The following is a 17,762-nucleotide window of genomic DNA, read 5'->3' on the forward strand; positions in this document are numbered from 1 at the left end:
TATTAAAATACAGTCAAATATATTTAAATGAAGCCCCACCCTTTGTGGGTGGGAAACTTGTTACATCACCAACAAGGGGCATGGAAAATTGGGAACTGAGATTTTGTCAATGAAAACTCATTTTTTGACTCTCGCGGGATTTTGCACTCGTATCGCCATCTACAATTGTGGCAAGCACAAAATCATACCCATTATATGTAACTTATTGGATTGATAATAGGGGAGCCAATGAATAGAATGGCAAGAAAATAGGCACCGTTTCAAAAAGCAACAGGTCCACAGCAACAAGAACATCGCCATACTGAGCTTTCAGTATGCCGATGGTTCAATCAAACACATAATTGCAAAATTAAGGCCATATTCCCAAGGAACAAATCATCCATTCATCTCTTCATCCAAAGGACTACGGCACATTAGACTGCCACAGAATTACATCATCAAGTAAAGTTCCTGGAATGTGCATTGGTGTGTACTAAACCTAAACCCATGGGATTAAAGGAGTGGCGAATGAGTGTTTTTCAAGCTAGAGGAAAGGCTGGTATACCTCAAGAGTTTGATTTTGAAAACCACTGCTCTTTTTATGATATTTCTTTTTTGCAATAGAATTTCAGATCAGACTTCAGGAAGAGAAAGACAGGCAGGTTTCATAGGAGACACATGACAGGTGAAATTTAATGCAAGGAAACACATCTTAGAAACAAACGAGATCTTTGATAATTAGTGGCACAAAGTGTACCAAGGAAGTTATGCCAAATCTTTATAAATCATTACTTTGGTTCCAGCTAAGTAATGTGTGTAATTCTGGACACCATACATTAGGAAACTGTTTCCAACGACAAGCAGATCAATGGATAGAGAACAAATTAATGATAACTGAAAAATGAACCCCAGAGGAAATGAGCAGAAATTTTCTTCATCCTGTGATTTATGATGATTTGGAAGTTACAGCCTAAATACTGTAAGCAAATTCAACAGTAACTTTCAGAATGGAATTGGATATCTATTTAATAAAGAAACATTTGCAGAGTTCAGGGAAAAGAGAAGGTAAGCAGAACTATTTGGGCTAACTTCAATGAGCATACACAGGTATGATTGGTTGAATGGCTACATCATTCAACAATTCTATGATTTGTATCTGGTGGTGGCAAAGGAGCCATTTCTTCCTACATGCTATACCGTAAAAGTATAGCGATGGTCTTTAATGCCATTGGTGATCCAGACTGTCATAAGAATAGGTAATACACTTCAGTTGTTAACTCCAAGCTGAACCCTGCCCAGAGTTGAGTTACTGCATCTACGTCATAGTGTAGAAAATGGACTTGTGCCATTCACCTCTACAACAGTTTTGTTGACGGCTCAAGATTTTCCTGATTAAAACAGGTCTGAAATTTTGCATTGTGCAATTGCATATGAGGCTCCATGATTAACAATCAGCAGAAGAAAGGATCTCAGCAACTCTTTTGGAGAGATAAGAGTCTTCCAGAATGTGGTACACATGAACAAAATTTGTTACTACATGTTGTACCAGTTTTTATTTTTGCCTAGTTCTTTGCTAAAATTAGCAAAAGTTAGAAAGTACAGCTCAAGAGTGCCCTGCTTGTCAATATCAACACATAGAGTATAAATGTTAAGTACCTCACATCATCTTGAGACATCTCACTTGTTGTACTGTCATCAAAGGCAGATAAGGCATCCCCATTCATTGTTGAAATCTGTTGTAGTCTGACCAGTCTCTCAATGCTTTTCAACTCAATGTTTTTCAAATCTTGATCAGCTTGCTTTGGCTGATTACGTTGATGACTTTCATAATTCTCCTCATCTGTGCCCAAGACAGTCCTTTAAATAAAAATGTTTAACTTGTATATATACTCGAACGGATCTCCATGCTGTTGCGCATGGATTAATAAGGATCAAGCTGAGAGGTGTAGCTTGCATTTTAAAGCTTGTACACAATTAAGGCAATCTGCTGATGCACCAGCAACTTGACATCTTGGGTAGGTATACTTTTTGAATAATGAGTTTCTGAAACATTACATTTGGATAACAAAATTTAACCTGTTTAGATAGTAAGTCATTCTCAAAAATTAATCAAGACAATGCAAATTAAAACATTTTGTAAAATAAAAAATGTAAAAGCAATAAAAATGTGAACTGTGAATGATTTATATCAGCCGCATTTCTTTTCATAATGTGTTACAATTTTCAACAGCCCAATTAAATTCTGACCTTTTCTAATCAGGGAAGTTAAGTGAAGTTGCAAAAATTATTCTAGTTACTTATGAGCATATAAAAATATTATTGCTCTCTGAGATATATAATCTATAGAAAATACTAGGAGTGCAAGTGGATAGTGTGATCTTTGTTAATGGAAGTAAGTATACTTCCAGGTCTACGTCATCAATGAGGCCTGGCAGGCTGGAATGAACAGCGCAGCTGGAGGGTATGAACATGGGAGCCATCAGGACACTGGAAGATGGGATGATATATTTTTGACGTTTCCTGAGAATGCCTGAATATTTTTGTACATTGATTATATTTCTGAGGTGAGCAGGTAACCATCATGGCAGCAGCATCTTTGAGAATATTATTTTGACCCCACATAATTATGCAAGTTTCTTCATTGCAATTTATTCAGGGAAAATTTATTATGGCTGGGTAGGAGGATGTAGTGGGTGCAGACAACAACTTAGAAGCAGAAAAATACCAAAACAATTTTTGGAAAAAAAGTGAGAAAAGGAATATACATGTAGTTAATTGATAAATAGAAAACTGACACACATTCAAAACAGACACCATACGCAACTTACACGCTAGAAAATTTATTAGGTAGATGGGTTTACAGAGACACACTCAGAATCACACTCAACATACACATCCAGACATATAGGGAGCGATTCTCCAATCCTGCTGCGTTAATTCATCGATGGGGGGGGGTCCTGCTGCCACTCTGCAGAAAGAGGCGGGGAGGAGGAGATGTGGGAGGGCTGGTGATGCAGGACTCGCAGGGCTGGCCAGTGATTGGAAGGCCGGCAAATAGGGGTCACTGCACCTGCACCAATCTCGGCGCAGGCGTATTGGCGCATGTGCAGTGGCCCATTCAGCGCTATGCAGCCAGCCTCTCCAGTGGCAACAGGCACCACCCACTGATTTTCAGTGTGATTTACTCTAGTGCACTCTGCAGTATACAGTGTGGAAGATTCATTTTTAAACTCTCACTAAAAAACAACAGTGTGATTTAATCCAGTTTTCACGCAAATCCAGCACTTAGAATTTTTTTGGGAGAATCGCCCCCAGAAAACTTATCACTGCTTACTGCAGGAATATATTAAACACCACTGCAGATGACAAGTGAATTAATATTTAAAAAACACCATTACTGTAATTAAGCTATTGAGATCAAATAACTCTATTAAGCACCTTAAATCTGAGGGATGCTGATTAGTTTAGTGAGCTCCACAGTTCAAATTCAGTTCGCCATAATTTTTAATCATTTATTTCTTAATCATTTTATGGGGTTATGGGCATCATTGGCTAGGCCAGCATTTATTGCCCATCCGTATTTGCTTTTGAGGTGGTGGTGATCTACCTTTTTTGAAGTGTTGCAGTCATGTGGTATAGGTATAGTACTGTTAGGGAAAGGGTTACAGGATTTTGACCCGGCAATAGTGAAGGAATGGTGATATACTTCCAGGTCAGGAAATGGTGTTTTCGTGCATTTATTGCCCTTGACCTTCTAGAAGGTAGCGGTCATGGAATTGGAAGGTGCTGCCTAAGGAATCTTGGTGAGTTTCTGTGCTATGTGTTGTAGATAGTGCACACTGCTGCCACTGTTTGTTGGTGGTAGAAGGAGTGAATGTTTGTGAAAGGGATGCCAGTTGAGTGGGCTGCTTTGGCCTCAACAGCATCAAGCTTTTTGGATGTTGTTGGACCTGCACTCACCCAACTAAATGGAGAGTGTTCCATCACACTCCTGGCTTGTGCCTTATAGATGGTGGACAGACTTTGGGAATCAGGAGATGAGTTACTCATCACAAGATTCCCAGCCCTGTTCTTGTAGCCACAATATTTATTTATATTGTTAGTCCAGTTCATTTTCTGGTCAATAGTAAACCCAAGGATATTGATAGTGGGGGACTCATGGATGGCAATGCTAATAAACGGCAAGGTCTAATAGTGAGATTGTCTTTTGTTGGAGATGGTGATTGTCTGGCACTTCTGCAGCATGAATTCCTAGCGGGATGAAAGTCTCTTCTGTCCATTGGTGGAAAGGATAAGTGAAAGACAAATTTGGGCGGTCTCTATCCAGGTCCATTTGAGGGGCTTAGGCCACAAATATGACAGAATTACACCCAAAACGTTCATTTTTCCCAACACACCGACTAACTATGTTTCCAGTATCTTCTATTTTACAATACTACTTCTAGTTTAATACTATTGGGCAAATGCACAGCTTTTGACAAAAGGAACACAATATCACTAGTGTAGTAGCATTGTGGTTGAGGCATAACAGGGCAGTGGAGGTGACTTTACTTTGCATCTTTCTGTGGGACACCTGATTTGCAAGTATGTGATGCTCACACACTTGTCTAACAGGGGAAGAGTTCACTCCCCCAATACAAACAAATCTCATCCTTCTGAGCACAAAAGTAATTTAAAAAAATTAAACCTCCATTCTGATCAAGCTGTTATTGCGCAGCCTACTTTCTTTCTCACTATTTTGAGTTATTTATTTTTACTAAATATCTCATTATACATTACTATTTTCCTAATATGCACAAACTTTAAAAACTATTTTATCTTATTAGTGCCCATTGTACAGATTTAAAAGCCAGTTTTTTGATCTGAAAGTCAATGAAGTGAAGATTGACCTGGTCATATCATAGACATGCCCTTATCAAGCATATAAACTTTGGCAGGGCATGAAGGTACATGGTATCACTTTAATATTGCAATAAGGAATCAAGCAATAAAAACATAAAGGTCATGATCTGCAAGACTTTCTTGGCTTGTAATTTTAAATCTATTATTTTTTATGCAGTATATTACATCACAAAAGTACAAAATTACGATCAAAATCACACTATTTCATACAGTAAAATTGTCTTTCTGAAATAAATCAGGAAGAGCAATACAATTTGGGACTCCAAGAGAGAAATTTAAATTAGAAGAATCACAAATTTTGCAAGATGGCATCAGTGGAGTGTTTGAAACAGAAAATAAATAGGTATGAGGAATAAATAGTTCTAGAAATAGTGAGTTTGACTTCATAGAATGAATCATCATAGAATCTCTCCAGTAGAGAAGGAGGCCATTTAGCCCATTGAGTCTCTACCGACTGCAATCCCACTCAGGCCCTATTCCCATAACCCCACACATTTACCCTGCTAATCCCCCGATACTAGGGTTGATTTAGCATGGCCAATCAACCTAACCCGCACATCTTTGGACTGTTGGAGGAAACCCACACAGATGGGGGGAGAAAGTGCAAATTTCACATAGCCAGTGACCGAGGCCGGAATTGAACCTGGGTTGCTGGCGCTGTGAGGCAGCAGCGCTAACCACTGTGCCACCGTGTCGCCATGAGCAGTCAAATAATTCACAATATTTTCTCCAATGTTTTGGTATTAAATACCACTGTGAAACGCAAAAGGCTCTTATTACAATTACCAACAATCAAATCATATAGAACAATTAACTCACCCTTTGAAAAGAGATTTTTTTGTCCTGCCTTTATTTCGTTTATCCAACCTTGAGGTTACATTAGCTTGTAGCTGTTTCGATGAATCTCCATGTCCCTTGGCCAATTTCAACGCTAATTTTTCTTGATTTTGTTGCTGGATAGATTGCTCTTGTGTTCGTTTCTGCATTATACACAAATTGTCCTCATCTTTTCTTGCTGATTTAGAAGTGCCTAATTCAGCATGCTTATTTCTTTCCCCGTTTTGAAAATTCATAGATTTTCTTTCTTCAACCTGAAAACATAAAATAGGGCTTTATTATCAACAAGGTCTTACTTAGCATCCAAAACTTTAAAATATTGATGAAACAATCCTACTGTTGCACCCAAATGAATAAACAGTGATTGTAACTGAGGATTGGATCCGCAAATTTACTGCATTGTGCAATTGACATTCTGTCTAGACCATGTTCATAGAAATCTTAACTTTCCACTTTGTTGAGTGTACAGTAAATAAATTTCCTTTTTGCTGCCCTGCATCCAGTGCTTTAATACATTAAAAAATCCTGTCAAGCAACTATCCCAAAGAATTTCTCTTTTATGAATGTAAACGTGAAAAAAGATCCATCAGTAAGACTCAAAGAAGTCTCCTCTGTAATTAGATTTCTCCAATGCATTGGAGTATTTTATAATACACTTTCCAGAATTATGTGGGGACAAACAAGATAATTGCCTTGAGATTGCATAATGAAATACTGTTGTAACATTTTCAGCTGAAATTTTGCCTCTCCATTATTTTAATGAAGTCATTAACCTGTTTAAAAATAAGTCTCAAACAGCTCCAATTTCAGATAAACACGTTAAATATTCCTATGTTAGATTCCAATACTAATTTCAAATTCTATTTAGGGTATTTTAAAAAATACAGACTTAGAGGAGTTTCTGCAAGGACAAAACGCACACAGACTGGAATTAACACAAGTTTTGGCTGGGGTAAGGTTACACCCATTAAACTCATTAGCATAAGTCCAAACGTAAATTTTCTAATAAATCAGTGGAATTACACAGGGCAAACTGATTGTAACGATTAGTGATTGGTACAGGACAGATACTCGGACATAAAGAATAGTTCCATAGTTCTCTCTTGTTTAAAATTCTTTGATCTTTAATGCTATGTCATTTGATTCTTCCCATATTACCTGGAAACAGGAAACCTCAAACCAAAATGCTGGTGGGTATAATAGTGGTTCCCCATAGAGACAAGCTCTACAGGCTAATCTTTTGATGGTTGCATTTTGCTCTTTTCATCAGCATAAGGGAATATTCAAATTTGAGGGAAGGTATTTAGATAACGCCTTTACCAACCATTGCATACAAGACTAGAGCTATAAGCGTCACTTTCACACTTGTACCTATGGGCAGAATTTTACAGTCTCGCTTGTCCTGAAACCATAAAAACCCACCCAAGGTCAACAGATCTTCCTATGGTCCACCCTGGCTCGCTCTGATTCCCGGAGTGGACAAGACGGTAAAATTCTGTATTTTCACATGGTTGAAATGACTTGATGCTCGACTTGCGTATAAACAAAATAAAACATCAACCTAACGACAAATTAGAAAGGTATAATGCCTAGTTTAGATTGAGGAAAGGGTTTGATGATGATATAAAAAAAAAGTTAACCTCCGTCATGGGAGAACATGGAAAAGGTTAAATAACTGCAAAGCTGAAAGCATTTAGGTATGCAAGATACAACACTGAATACACAAACAGGATTCACTCAAATATTATGAAGTAGAAACGTATTTAAAAATACACACACACACACACACACACACACAGAACTGCAGTAAATTTATTTTCATGCCAAGCTATCATTATTCATTAGATTTTCAAACAGTTGAACTTCTTTTCGCAAATTAACAATGGCATACAATAGGCAAAATGCACACAAACGTTGAGTAGTTTTTTTCTGCAAGTGACATTTTGTAATTACATAGATGAGCATCATTCAGCATTTCAACTTTAACAAAGAATTCTTTAATGCTGGCATGGAAACAATTGTTCTGTTACCACCATCTAGAATCAATAGATTTAACATTGATAATCTAAAGATGGTTGACATGCAACATGTAAATATAAAGTCAATTATATACTTTTCTCTGCTTTCTCTTTACTGTAATTCAGTTTCATGGAAACTCAACCATTGACTCAACTACTGAAAACTATCCTTTTCTTTCTCAGCACAATTGATATGCAACTTGATCCCAAATACTGAAAAGTTATATAATCTAAAAAGCTAGAAATATTAGTTTCATGCACGCTACTTCCCTCCAAAGTAGTTGAAACGAAGAAAACACTTCAGGCAAAACAGGAGCACTTGCACACATAATGGGAGTATTATTAGGGAAACGTCTACCTCTTTCTGCAGCTGCGCTTTCTTTTTCTCCAAAGCCAGGAATACTACTTTCAGCATTCCTACCTCATTCTTAAATCGCTGCATATCTTCCTCCAGTTCTTCATCCATATAAGGTTTAGCAACTGCTACAGAGTCCAACTGGAGGTTTCTTGGATGATACACCAAATCATCTACTAGTGCCTTCGGATTTCCTACATCAGGGTGAGGGATACATTTGGACACAATACTTTCTCTTCTTGTAGATGCAAACTCCATCAATTCAGTAGTGTGCTCCAGAATTTTTTCTGAAGAATTAGGATTCTTGTTTTTAGAACTTACTTTATCAGTACCAATGTGCAATTTAACAGAATCATTATCTGCATCAGAGTCTAAATCAGAAACATAATCAGCAATATTAGTTTTCTGTTCCTTTAGAATGGATGATTCCAATTTTGTTACATGGTCTTCTTTAGTTGTCCCGCACTTTAACTCCTTTAAGTCACTAACTTCCTCAGGTGCCCATGTATGCTCCAAGCTATTTTCATCATTATTCATTGTTAGTTTTGATTCAGGCACTTTATGAAGTGTTTGCTGCCCAAGTTTTGCATCTGTTGTTCCTGTGCTAAAATCTTCCAATTCCTGTTGCTCTGGAATAAGGTGAAGCACTTTGCGGTCATATTTATAACTATCCTCTTCTAAAACAGTATCTTCATTACTCTCAATGGCTGCAATTACATTTTCTTTATTAGATTCATCGCTTGAGTACTTTCCATCAGACTCTTCTGAACATTCCATAGTAATTGCACCATCCTTGCTCTGCCGAAGTTCTTCAAATCTTTCTTTCAGTTCAACTGTGAGAGTTGATGCTGTTTCCCTCTTTCCCTTTTCAACTGCAATGATTGCAGATTGATTCTTCAAAGCCAATTCACTCTCCTCATTTAATCCTGTATCCTCAGAAGCACTCTCACTACTATCAAAATCAGGCTCTTCTTTCAGGTCGACTTCTTTAATTTTCTGATCCAAAAGCAAAACTCCTTCATGAGTTTGATTTGCAGGTTGTGGGCTTTTGGTAGGCAATTTGTCATCAATACTGGCTGTTTCTAAAATAGATTTATCCTTGCGAAAGCATGTGAAACAGGTAAAGAGAAATCAGGCATCATAACTAACAAAAGATAAATCCACACTTGATTAAGAATGAAAAACATACACTTTTTAAAGTTGTGCACTGGATTAGTAAACAAAGTAGCACCATAGACAACATATTCAGTGACAGTAATTCACGATAGTTATCTCGTGTCCTTACCTTGACATGCATCTGTTATTTTGCAAAACATAGCAGACTGTCATATAATTGTTAGCTAACAAGTGTTTACGTTAAATCAGAGATACATGAAATACCTCACATTATATGACACTGGAAATTGGTTTCTCACTTGATTTGTGTCAATCATACTTTAAATCCAATAAAAGTATTTGACATAACAGATATTACAATTATTTGTCAATTAACTTTAGATATATGTAAGATTTTCTTACATTATAAAAAAGCATTGTTCTGTAGTTACATATTAACTGTGTGGTTGGCTTCTTCATACAATACACAATAAATGTGAAATATTAGTAAAATTAGTGGGTGGATTATTTTGAAACAACAAACTATACTAACATAGAACAATTTAAGTCATTTTCTGCCAATTCAGTAACTTCCCCAGTTCCATTCAATTTCAGAAGAATAAATGAGACTTTGTCTAATAATTTTCCCATTCATATTGGTTCTTGGACTCATTTCATAATTCTGCAAAGAATTAGATTGTGTGACCATATCAGAGATTAGTAGTAACATCAAGGGTTATTTAGCAGTCTTCTATAGTGATAAATCTCAAATGAATAAAGCATTTCAAACATATCGCTCCTTGAAAAATGATTAAGTAATTAACTCAATACATATTCCTCACTAAAATTTGGCCAAAAGTACTTCAAAGATGAGTTAAAAAACCTTTTTGATCTACACAGTAAAATGTGAAAGTAATCAATTATTTTTTAGCCCACAAAATGGGAAATAACTTTTGCCACAATAGGTGTAAACTTATACTTGATTTTTGTTTGAATACCTACTACATTCCATTTGTACTGTTTCAGTACTACATGATAGCAATCGGGACCTTAAACAAACAAAAAAGATCTAAACATATGAAGGTATGCAATTGGACCCAAAAGATATGGAACTCTTGTGTACTTCACCCTCAAGTCACTTTACTGAAGAAATAAATCACAATGAACCTAAAGTACCTTTTAAATTCTTCTTGCAACTTGATTAAAATTTTCCAATATCCCAAATGGCTCTCACTATCTTTCTACTACAGTGGATGGCGTTATATGGAGTGTAAACACATTATTTTTTATCACAGCTCAAATAATTAATTTATACTTCAGCAGTTATGCATTATGATGTTATCAATACTTGGTACTACATTTTCTGACCCCAGGGTTTAATCTTTAAAAATCTTTTAAAAAATTTCATAAACACATGGTCTTTTTCACTAAAGAGATGAAGAAAATGATGTTCCTCTATGTATTTAATGAATGGAAAAACCATTTAAACTCCAATTCTTAGGTAATGCAATGCAAGTAAACAGAAAGCCCAAATAAACACACACCACAAAAGTAGGTACATCAAATGTAGAATCTAACAATTACTGAAATATGGCTTTTAACTTGAAAGTTAAATAAAACAGCTATGAAGAGAGTGCTGCAATTGTTCAGCAAAATTAAAGATCCATTTAAAATATTGTCCTGCCAATATTTTCGTAGGATTTGTTCATCATAGTAAAAGTGAATGCTCAGTGATTTTTAAGATTGAACTAATGGAACTTAAATGTTGAAGGTTCAATCCATGTAAGCTCATGCATTTGTTTGACGTATGGAGTTTTATAACAGCTTAAAACAATTACTCGTTATGGAATGAAAATGCGACACTAGATTTAATTAAAACTATAATCATAAACTTTGGATAACTTACATTTTACTTACTGGATGAACTTATTTTAGTTAAACAATCATGTAGCAATTTTTCTATTCATGACTTTATGAAAATAAAAGTTTGTATGTTTTGAGAAATGAATTTTAATATACAACCAAATTTGCACAAATGAAAAGCCAATAAATTTACTATCACATTCAGGCACGAACACCTCACCTTCTCCATTTCCCAGTCATTTCCCTCTTCCTTTTCTTTATCTTCCTCCTCTGTTGGAGATATTTTCAGTTCACATTCTGCAGACATATTTACAAAATTTATCAACAGCTTTAAAAATATATTTTTTAAAAGAGATGTGCGAATATCCCAAATAGAGATCGCAATTACTTGTTACTCAAATAGACACAACTGAAAAATGAGAAATTCCACTATTTTTGTGCAGCCATTACATATTATGTTGAATTTAGCTGAATAAGCAATATATTATTGCAGATACATCGTAACAAGCAGACTGGGACAGTATTTGACTTGCAGCTACTAAATTCTGCCCAAACTGTTAGCTTTTCCACGCCAAGGAAAAGATGACCACAATCATTTGCCATACAGTGTTTTGTTTTTTTGGATTTCTATGTTCCACAGACACTTCTTCCCAAGAATACATTCTTGTCCTCTGAACTTCAATCAGTTTCTAATTTGAGATAAATCAATAAGTCAAATAAATAGTACTGTGTTGCTTCAGTTTCAATTTGACAATATTCTAGTTCTTCCAAATCAGTGACCAATGAATACTTTGGATTAGATAGAAGATAATTGTTGTCAAGTAGTCAGGAAAAAAAAACTATCCTTGATGATTAACATAAATTAAAATGTTTCACAACCATTCCATGCTGTGATATTACACTGACTCCAACCAATGCCACATCAAAAAATAGTCAATGAGATGATAATATTTGAGAAACAATTATGAACCAGATAACAGATAATTAATTAAATTTGATCTCACATGACATAGGATTTAACCATGTGATGTGATTTAGTTATAAAAACAGAAAATGCTGGAAATAACCAGAAAATTGGTGAGTCAAAATGGCTAATCCAGATAAATAAAGATCACACCTTAAACAATAACTGTTTCTCTCTCCATGGATGTTGCCAGACCGGCCGAGTATTTCCAGAATTTTCTACTTTTATTTCAGATTTCTAACAAGATTTTGTAAAAGACAATTAATCATGCTTCTTTATTCTACTACGTATTTGAATTTATTCTCAATGAAGCCATGGCACTACAAGAATGGAAGGAACATGACTAGTAGACCATGAAGCCCATCAAACCTACTACACCATTCAATACAATCATGGCTGATTTTTTGCTTTAATTCAACTTTACCATCTGCTCCTCGTATCACTTGATTCTGAGACCAAACATCTGCCTAACTCAGCCTCAAATAAATTCTACAATGGCGTATCCACTCCAAACACGTAGAACATTTCAAATGAATAAATTATACGAATTATGACTAGGAGTGGGCTACAGCCCCTCGATTCTGCTCAACCATTCAATAAGATCATGCCTTATCTGATTGCAACTTCAATGCCGCATTCTTGACTACCCTGATAACCTATCACTCCTGTGTTAATCAAAGATCTATCTAGTTTTGCTTAAGAATATTCTGCAGAATATTAAAGATTCTGCTTCTACTACATTTTGAGAGAAACATTTCCAGAGACTCACAATGCTCTTGAGAAAACATTTCTCCTCACCTCTGTCTTAGATGAGTGACCCCAAGTAATAGATCTCCTCTCTTCTACCCTATCAATACCCCTCCTTCATGGTCTTAAAAGTTTTGATCAAGTCATATTTCACTCTTCTAAACTTTAGTGGATACAAATCTAACTTTGCCAATCTTTCCTCAGAAGAAAACTTATCCATTCCTGGGAGTCCAGTAAATCTTTTCTGAGCTGTTTCACTGCATTTACATCTTGCCTTAAATAAGGAGACCAATACAGTAAAGAATACTTCAAACATAGTCTCACCAAAGCCCTGTACACTGAAGCATAACCACCTTCCTTTAGTAATCAATTCCCTTCATAATATAAACAATAGCATTCTATTAGCTTTCCTAATTACTTGGTGCATCTGTCTCCTAGTCTTTTGTGATTAATACTCTTGGACATGCAGATCCCTCTGCATCTCAAAGCTCTGCAATCTATCACCATTTAAATAATGAAAGCTCCTTTTTTACCTTACTTGCCAAAATGGACAATTTCACTTTGCCTGTATTATGTTCCATTTGCCAGATTTTTGTTCACTCAACCTTTGTCCTATTGTAGCTTCTTTATTCTCTTCATCATTTACTCTCCTATCTATCTTTGTGTTAGCAAATTTAGAAACAGTATCTTCAGTTCCTTCCTAAATGATCACTCTCTTGCCCCAAAACTGTCCCTAGTATTATTCAATGTTATATGATGTAATTGAGAAACATTTTTTAAAAAACTGTACAACAGTAGATATCTCAGGAAATCCATTCAAATGTTTTCCTCACAGGTTAGCAACACAAATAACTTGCTCCTTGTGATTATTTTATACTGAAATAAATTAACTGTGCAAGAAGCAACAAGGAACAGTTATTTATGTTTGCACTACAGTATAACGTCAAGGTTTGACAGCTCCAACACTCCATCGTACGTACCATTTTCCTGTTCAACTGGTACGGTATTTTCAAGTTGAAGTTCGAGAGCAACTTGATGTTGCACTGAAGGATGTGAAGTTAACCCAGTTTTCAATGAACCAGGTGAACTTTGAGATGGTGATGCTCTGTGGATACATGTGGTCTCTTCAGAATTTGACATGTTTATTACAGTCTTGGTATTGGACATCTCTTTTTTTGGTGACTGAACTGATTTGGGTGCTGCTTTGTCATCTTTCCTAATTGGGTTTACTTGTGGTGTAGAATTAAACATGTTGGGTGATACCTTTTTACCAGAAGCACTGACAGAGTCCCAGTCTGAGGCATCTATAAAAAAAATCATATTTTATTGCCAAAATATTATGCAAGCATTGAGCCAAATTATGTCAATGTTATAAACTCAATTTTCACTCCAGGATTAGAGAACAAAACGTAGATCGACACTCCACTTCAGGGGCCTGATTTTACCATTGTGCTGCACCTGTTTTTGGGCACGAAAACATGGTAAATTTGGGCATGAGGCCATTAATGCGATCTGTGCCCACATCCGCATAGATGCCCACTTTACCAAGGCCCAAAATGGCTGCGATCCAATTTGTGCCTAAAACGGGTGCAATGGTGATTTAAATGTATTTGCATGCATTTAAATTGAATTAATGGGTTGCCTGCCCAGCTTTACCAGCACTTCCCCCTTCGCCATCGTGTTCGGGCATCCAGATTCGGTGCAGGTCTGTTTCGGGTGCTCCAGCTTCCGAAGAGGTAAGTTCAGAGCTTCCAACGGCTCTCTGACTCAGATCGGTGGTAGTGGTGGGGAGGCGGGCCAGGTCATTCTCTGGTGAGGGAGGAGAGGGGGTAGGGGAAATAGAGGCCAGTTGTTGTCTGGTGGGGGGCAAAGGGAGGCCAGATTGTTGTCCAGTGGGCGGCAGAGGGAGGCTAGATTGTTGTCTGATGGGGGCGTGCTGCCACTCTGCAGGTGATCAGTGTGTGCAAAGGAAGCAGGGGGTCGCAATCGGTCTGGATAGTGGGGGATGTGGGTGGATAATGGGGATAGTTATATTGTGGGGTGGGTTGATATCTATGGGGGCCATCACTCCCGCTTTTCACTCCCGGGCTGCTTCATCTGTTTTTTGCAGCCCGGGAACGATGTGACAGGGGCATGTTTTTCAATTTTTTTTTCTCATTGTGCCTGTGCCGTTCAGAACTCCGATTGTTTTGGGCGCGCGAAGCCCCACCCACAGCGCAATTCAGACCTGCAATTATTTTTCATGCTAAGTGCGTTTGGAGGCGCCTGGGAACAGATTTTCACGTCGGATCTGAATTACACCCAGATTCAGCACTTAGAATGAAAATGGTAAAATCGGGCCTTAGGAGTACATTATTGTTATGATATGCTGTCTGAAGCTTTGTCTGTCAGTTCAGGTGAATTATTCAAAAAAAAAATAGGAGTCTTCCTTTGGTGCCTTGAAACACATTTTTCACTCAATCACTGCCACAAAACACAGACAGCAACAGGAAGGGGCCTTCAAGCTCCTCATGTCTATTCTCCATTCAGTGAGGCTATGACTGATCTGTATCTCAACTCCACTGGTCTGCCTTGGTTCAATATCTCTTAGTGCCCTTATCCAAAACATTTAGCAAACTTAGTTTTGCGAATGTTCAACTGGTCTTAATAGATTTTGGGAAAAAGAGTGATCCAGATTTTCACTACTCATGTATGAACCAGTATTTCCTGACATCACGCCTGAATGGCCTATTTCTTGTTCTGTACTCTTCAAAAAAAAACAATTTTGGTGGGATTTACACCCCACTCCTGCACATTTTGCAGAGGTGGTGGCCAGCCATTGATTGGCAGCAGGATCTTCCATTCCTAGTGCTCTCAACAGCTTTTCCCATTGTTTGCACCCTCCATTGACAGGAAACCCATGGTGGTGGGGAAGACCATCGGTGGAACCAGTAGAATGAATAAAAAATAATTTCACTGTTTAATCATGTGAAGTGCATTTACTTACATAATATGTCGATGAAGTTCAAAATAATTTGATGCATTTGAAACGGTTTATATGTTTTGGCATCATGACAATGTGTTACATAATTGCACTATCAATTACAAAATTGATATTAATTCAATCTGAAATTGGTCCTTTAATGAAAGTGTCTTCTATATGCAGTTACTCATTCCTTTAATTTGTTCAAATTTAATTATTTTTCTTTTTCAGTAACAAACATATTAATAATGGTACTAAAACTTCAAATGTGTTATTATTAAGACAATTACCTTCTGTATCACCTTCATCAATTAAGCCAAGCTCTGCAATTAAATCTGGAACAGAAAAGAAGAGTTGAGCATCTCCGATTGAAAAAAATACAAGGAACAAAATTACTCAGTATTTTCTTTAAAAGCACTCAAGACGATCGTGAGTTATACCTGACTTCTGTTTATTTTCTTCTGCTAATGGTGGCTTGAAAGAAACAGAATCAAGAGTTAAAGTATGCAGATTATCATATAATTATATTTTAATTTCATATCATACAAGGATATTGTTTTTACAAAAACAATCATATAAAACAGAAATAATGTATTACCTGTGCCAAAGTATTCACTTCCAATGATTCTACTGGGAATAATAAAAAAATACAAAAATATAATTAATATATCTGACCAAAAAATTCAATTGCTTAGATTATTGGTTTACACAAATATTTTTACTTGATCACAATCACATCAGGGAATGTGTCAAGTTTATACTCGAGTTATAACTTTTCTAAAAGTCCTGCATTACACCTTTACTTTTTTACACCCTGGAATTGCATTATCGAATCTATATCTGATAGGTTCCTTTTTGAATAACGGAATGGTTGCTCATCCCCAGTTAAGCATGTTGGCCTTTGATACAGTACTTGTTGTTCGTTTCCATAATTATGTTAAATCAAATTAAGTTATGGTCATTGTTAGCTAAGTGATCTCCTACATAAACCACTTTGCTTGCCCTGCTTCATTTCTCTGAACTCAATCCAAAACTGTTTCCTGATTAAAAAAAGAAAATGCTGGAAATACTCAGTAGGTCTGGCAGCATCTTGTGGTGAGAAACACAGTTGAAATTTAGTGAAAGGCCTATTTTCCCATATGCTTCTAAGTTGACAATGGGCCCGATTTTACTATTGCGTTGTGTCTGTTTTCGGGCGTCAAAACTTGGTAAACTCGAGCATGAGGCAAATAGCTCAATCTGCGCCCACGTTTGCATAGATACGCACTTTACCAAGGCCTGAAAATGGCGCTGATCCAAACCGCGCCTGAAATGTGTGCAATGTCAATTTAACTGTATTTGCATGCATTTAAATTGATTTTTTTTGACTTAATGAGCTTGACGCCCAATCCAGCTTCTAAAGAGGTAAGTTCAGAGCATCCTACAGCTGGGGCTGAGGGGACCAAATTTTTCTCTGGTCGGGAGAAAGTAGGTCAGATGTATCTCTGATGGGGGTGGAGGTAGGCCTGATCATTCTGAGGTGGGGGAGGGGAGGGAGGAGGGGGCACATTTGGGTGGGGGGGTGCAGGTCAGGGGAGGAGGGGGGCAGGGGGAGTCCGCTGCCACTCTGCAGGCGATTGTTGGGGTGGGGTGGGGCGGGGTGGGGGGTGGGGGGGGGGGAATGTCTGTTGGGGGCCATCACTGCCCAGGAGCAATATGGCAAGGGACTGTTTTTCAATTATTTTTTCACTGTGCATGTGCAATTGAAGGCTCCGATTTGAGCAGCAGCGTTTCAGGCGCAATAAGGCCTATCCGCAGCGCGATTCAAACTCATGATTTTTTTTTCCAGGCTAAGTTCGTACGGGGGCACCTGAGAACAGCTTTCCAAGTCGGATCGGAATTGCGCCGAGATAGAGCACTTAGAATCAAAATGATAAAATCGCCTCCAATGACCTGGAACTCAGTTTCGCAGTACTCAGTCATATTTGGGGGGGGGTATCACTGGCCCCATTCACCTCTGGCAGGAATCTTGATGTCCCACTGAATGGGACATCAGCCAAA

The 17,762-nt window shown here is 37.3% G+C and overlaps 1 protein-coding gene across 10 annotated transcripts in view; it reads right to left on the bottom strand.

Moving 5' to 3' along the window:
* Positions 1–17,762, bottom strand: part of ankrd26 (ankyrin repeat domain 26) — a 138,907-nt gene that overhangs the window by 60,520 nt on the left and 60,625 nt on the right. For 3 of the 10 annotated variants that reach the window (XR_013886842.1, XM_080191104.1, XM_080191103.1), the window contains exons 15-22: positions 16,321–16,352; positions 16,163–16,196; positions 16,013–16,057; positions 13,741–14,064; positions 11,270–11,346; positions 8,095–9,189; positions 5,701–5,972; positions 1,636–1,836 (exon numbers count right to left, since the gene is read on the bottom strand). Coding sequence is in view for 9 of the 10 variants with exons in the window: in XM_080191104.1 (XP_080047230.1) it covers positions 1,636–1,836; positions 5,701–5,972; positions 8,095–9,189; positions 11,270–11,346; positions 13,741–14,064; positions 16,013–16,057; positions 16,163–16,196; positions 16,321–16,352 (2,080 nt within the window). In the remaining variant the exon portion in view is untranslated. The remainder of the gene's footprint in view (positions 1–1,635; positions 1,837–5,700; positions 5,973–8,094; positions 9,190–11,269; positions 11,347–13,740; positions 14,065–16,012; positions 16,058–16,162; positions 16,197–16,320; positions 16,353–17,762) is intronic. The other 7 variants (XM_080191105.1, XM_080191106.1, XM_080191107.1 and 4 more) reach the window with 7 other exon arrangements.

This window comes from Carcharhinus amblyrhynchos, chromosome 6 (assembly GCF_965287045.1).
Source record: "Carcharhinus amblyrhynchos chromosome 6, sCarAmb.v2.hapA, whole genome shotgun sequence".
Taxonomy (NCBI): domain Eukaryota; kingdom Metazoa; phylum Chordata; class Chondrichthyes; order Carcharhiniformes; family Carcharhinidae; genus Carcharhinus; species Carcharhinus amblyrhynchos.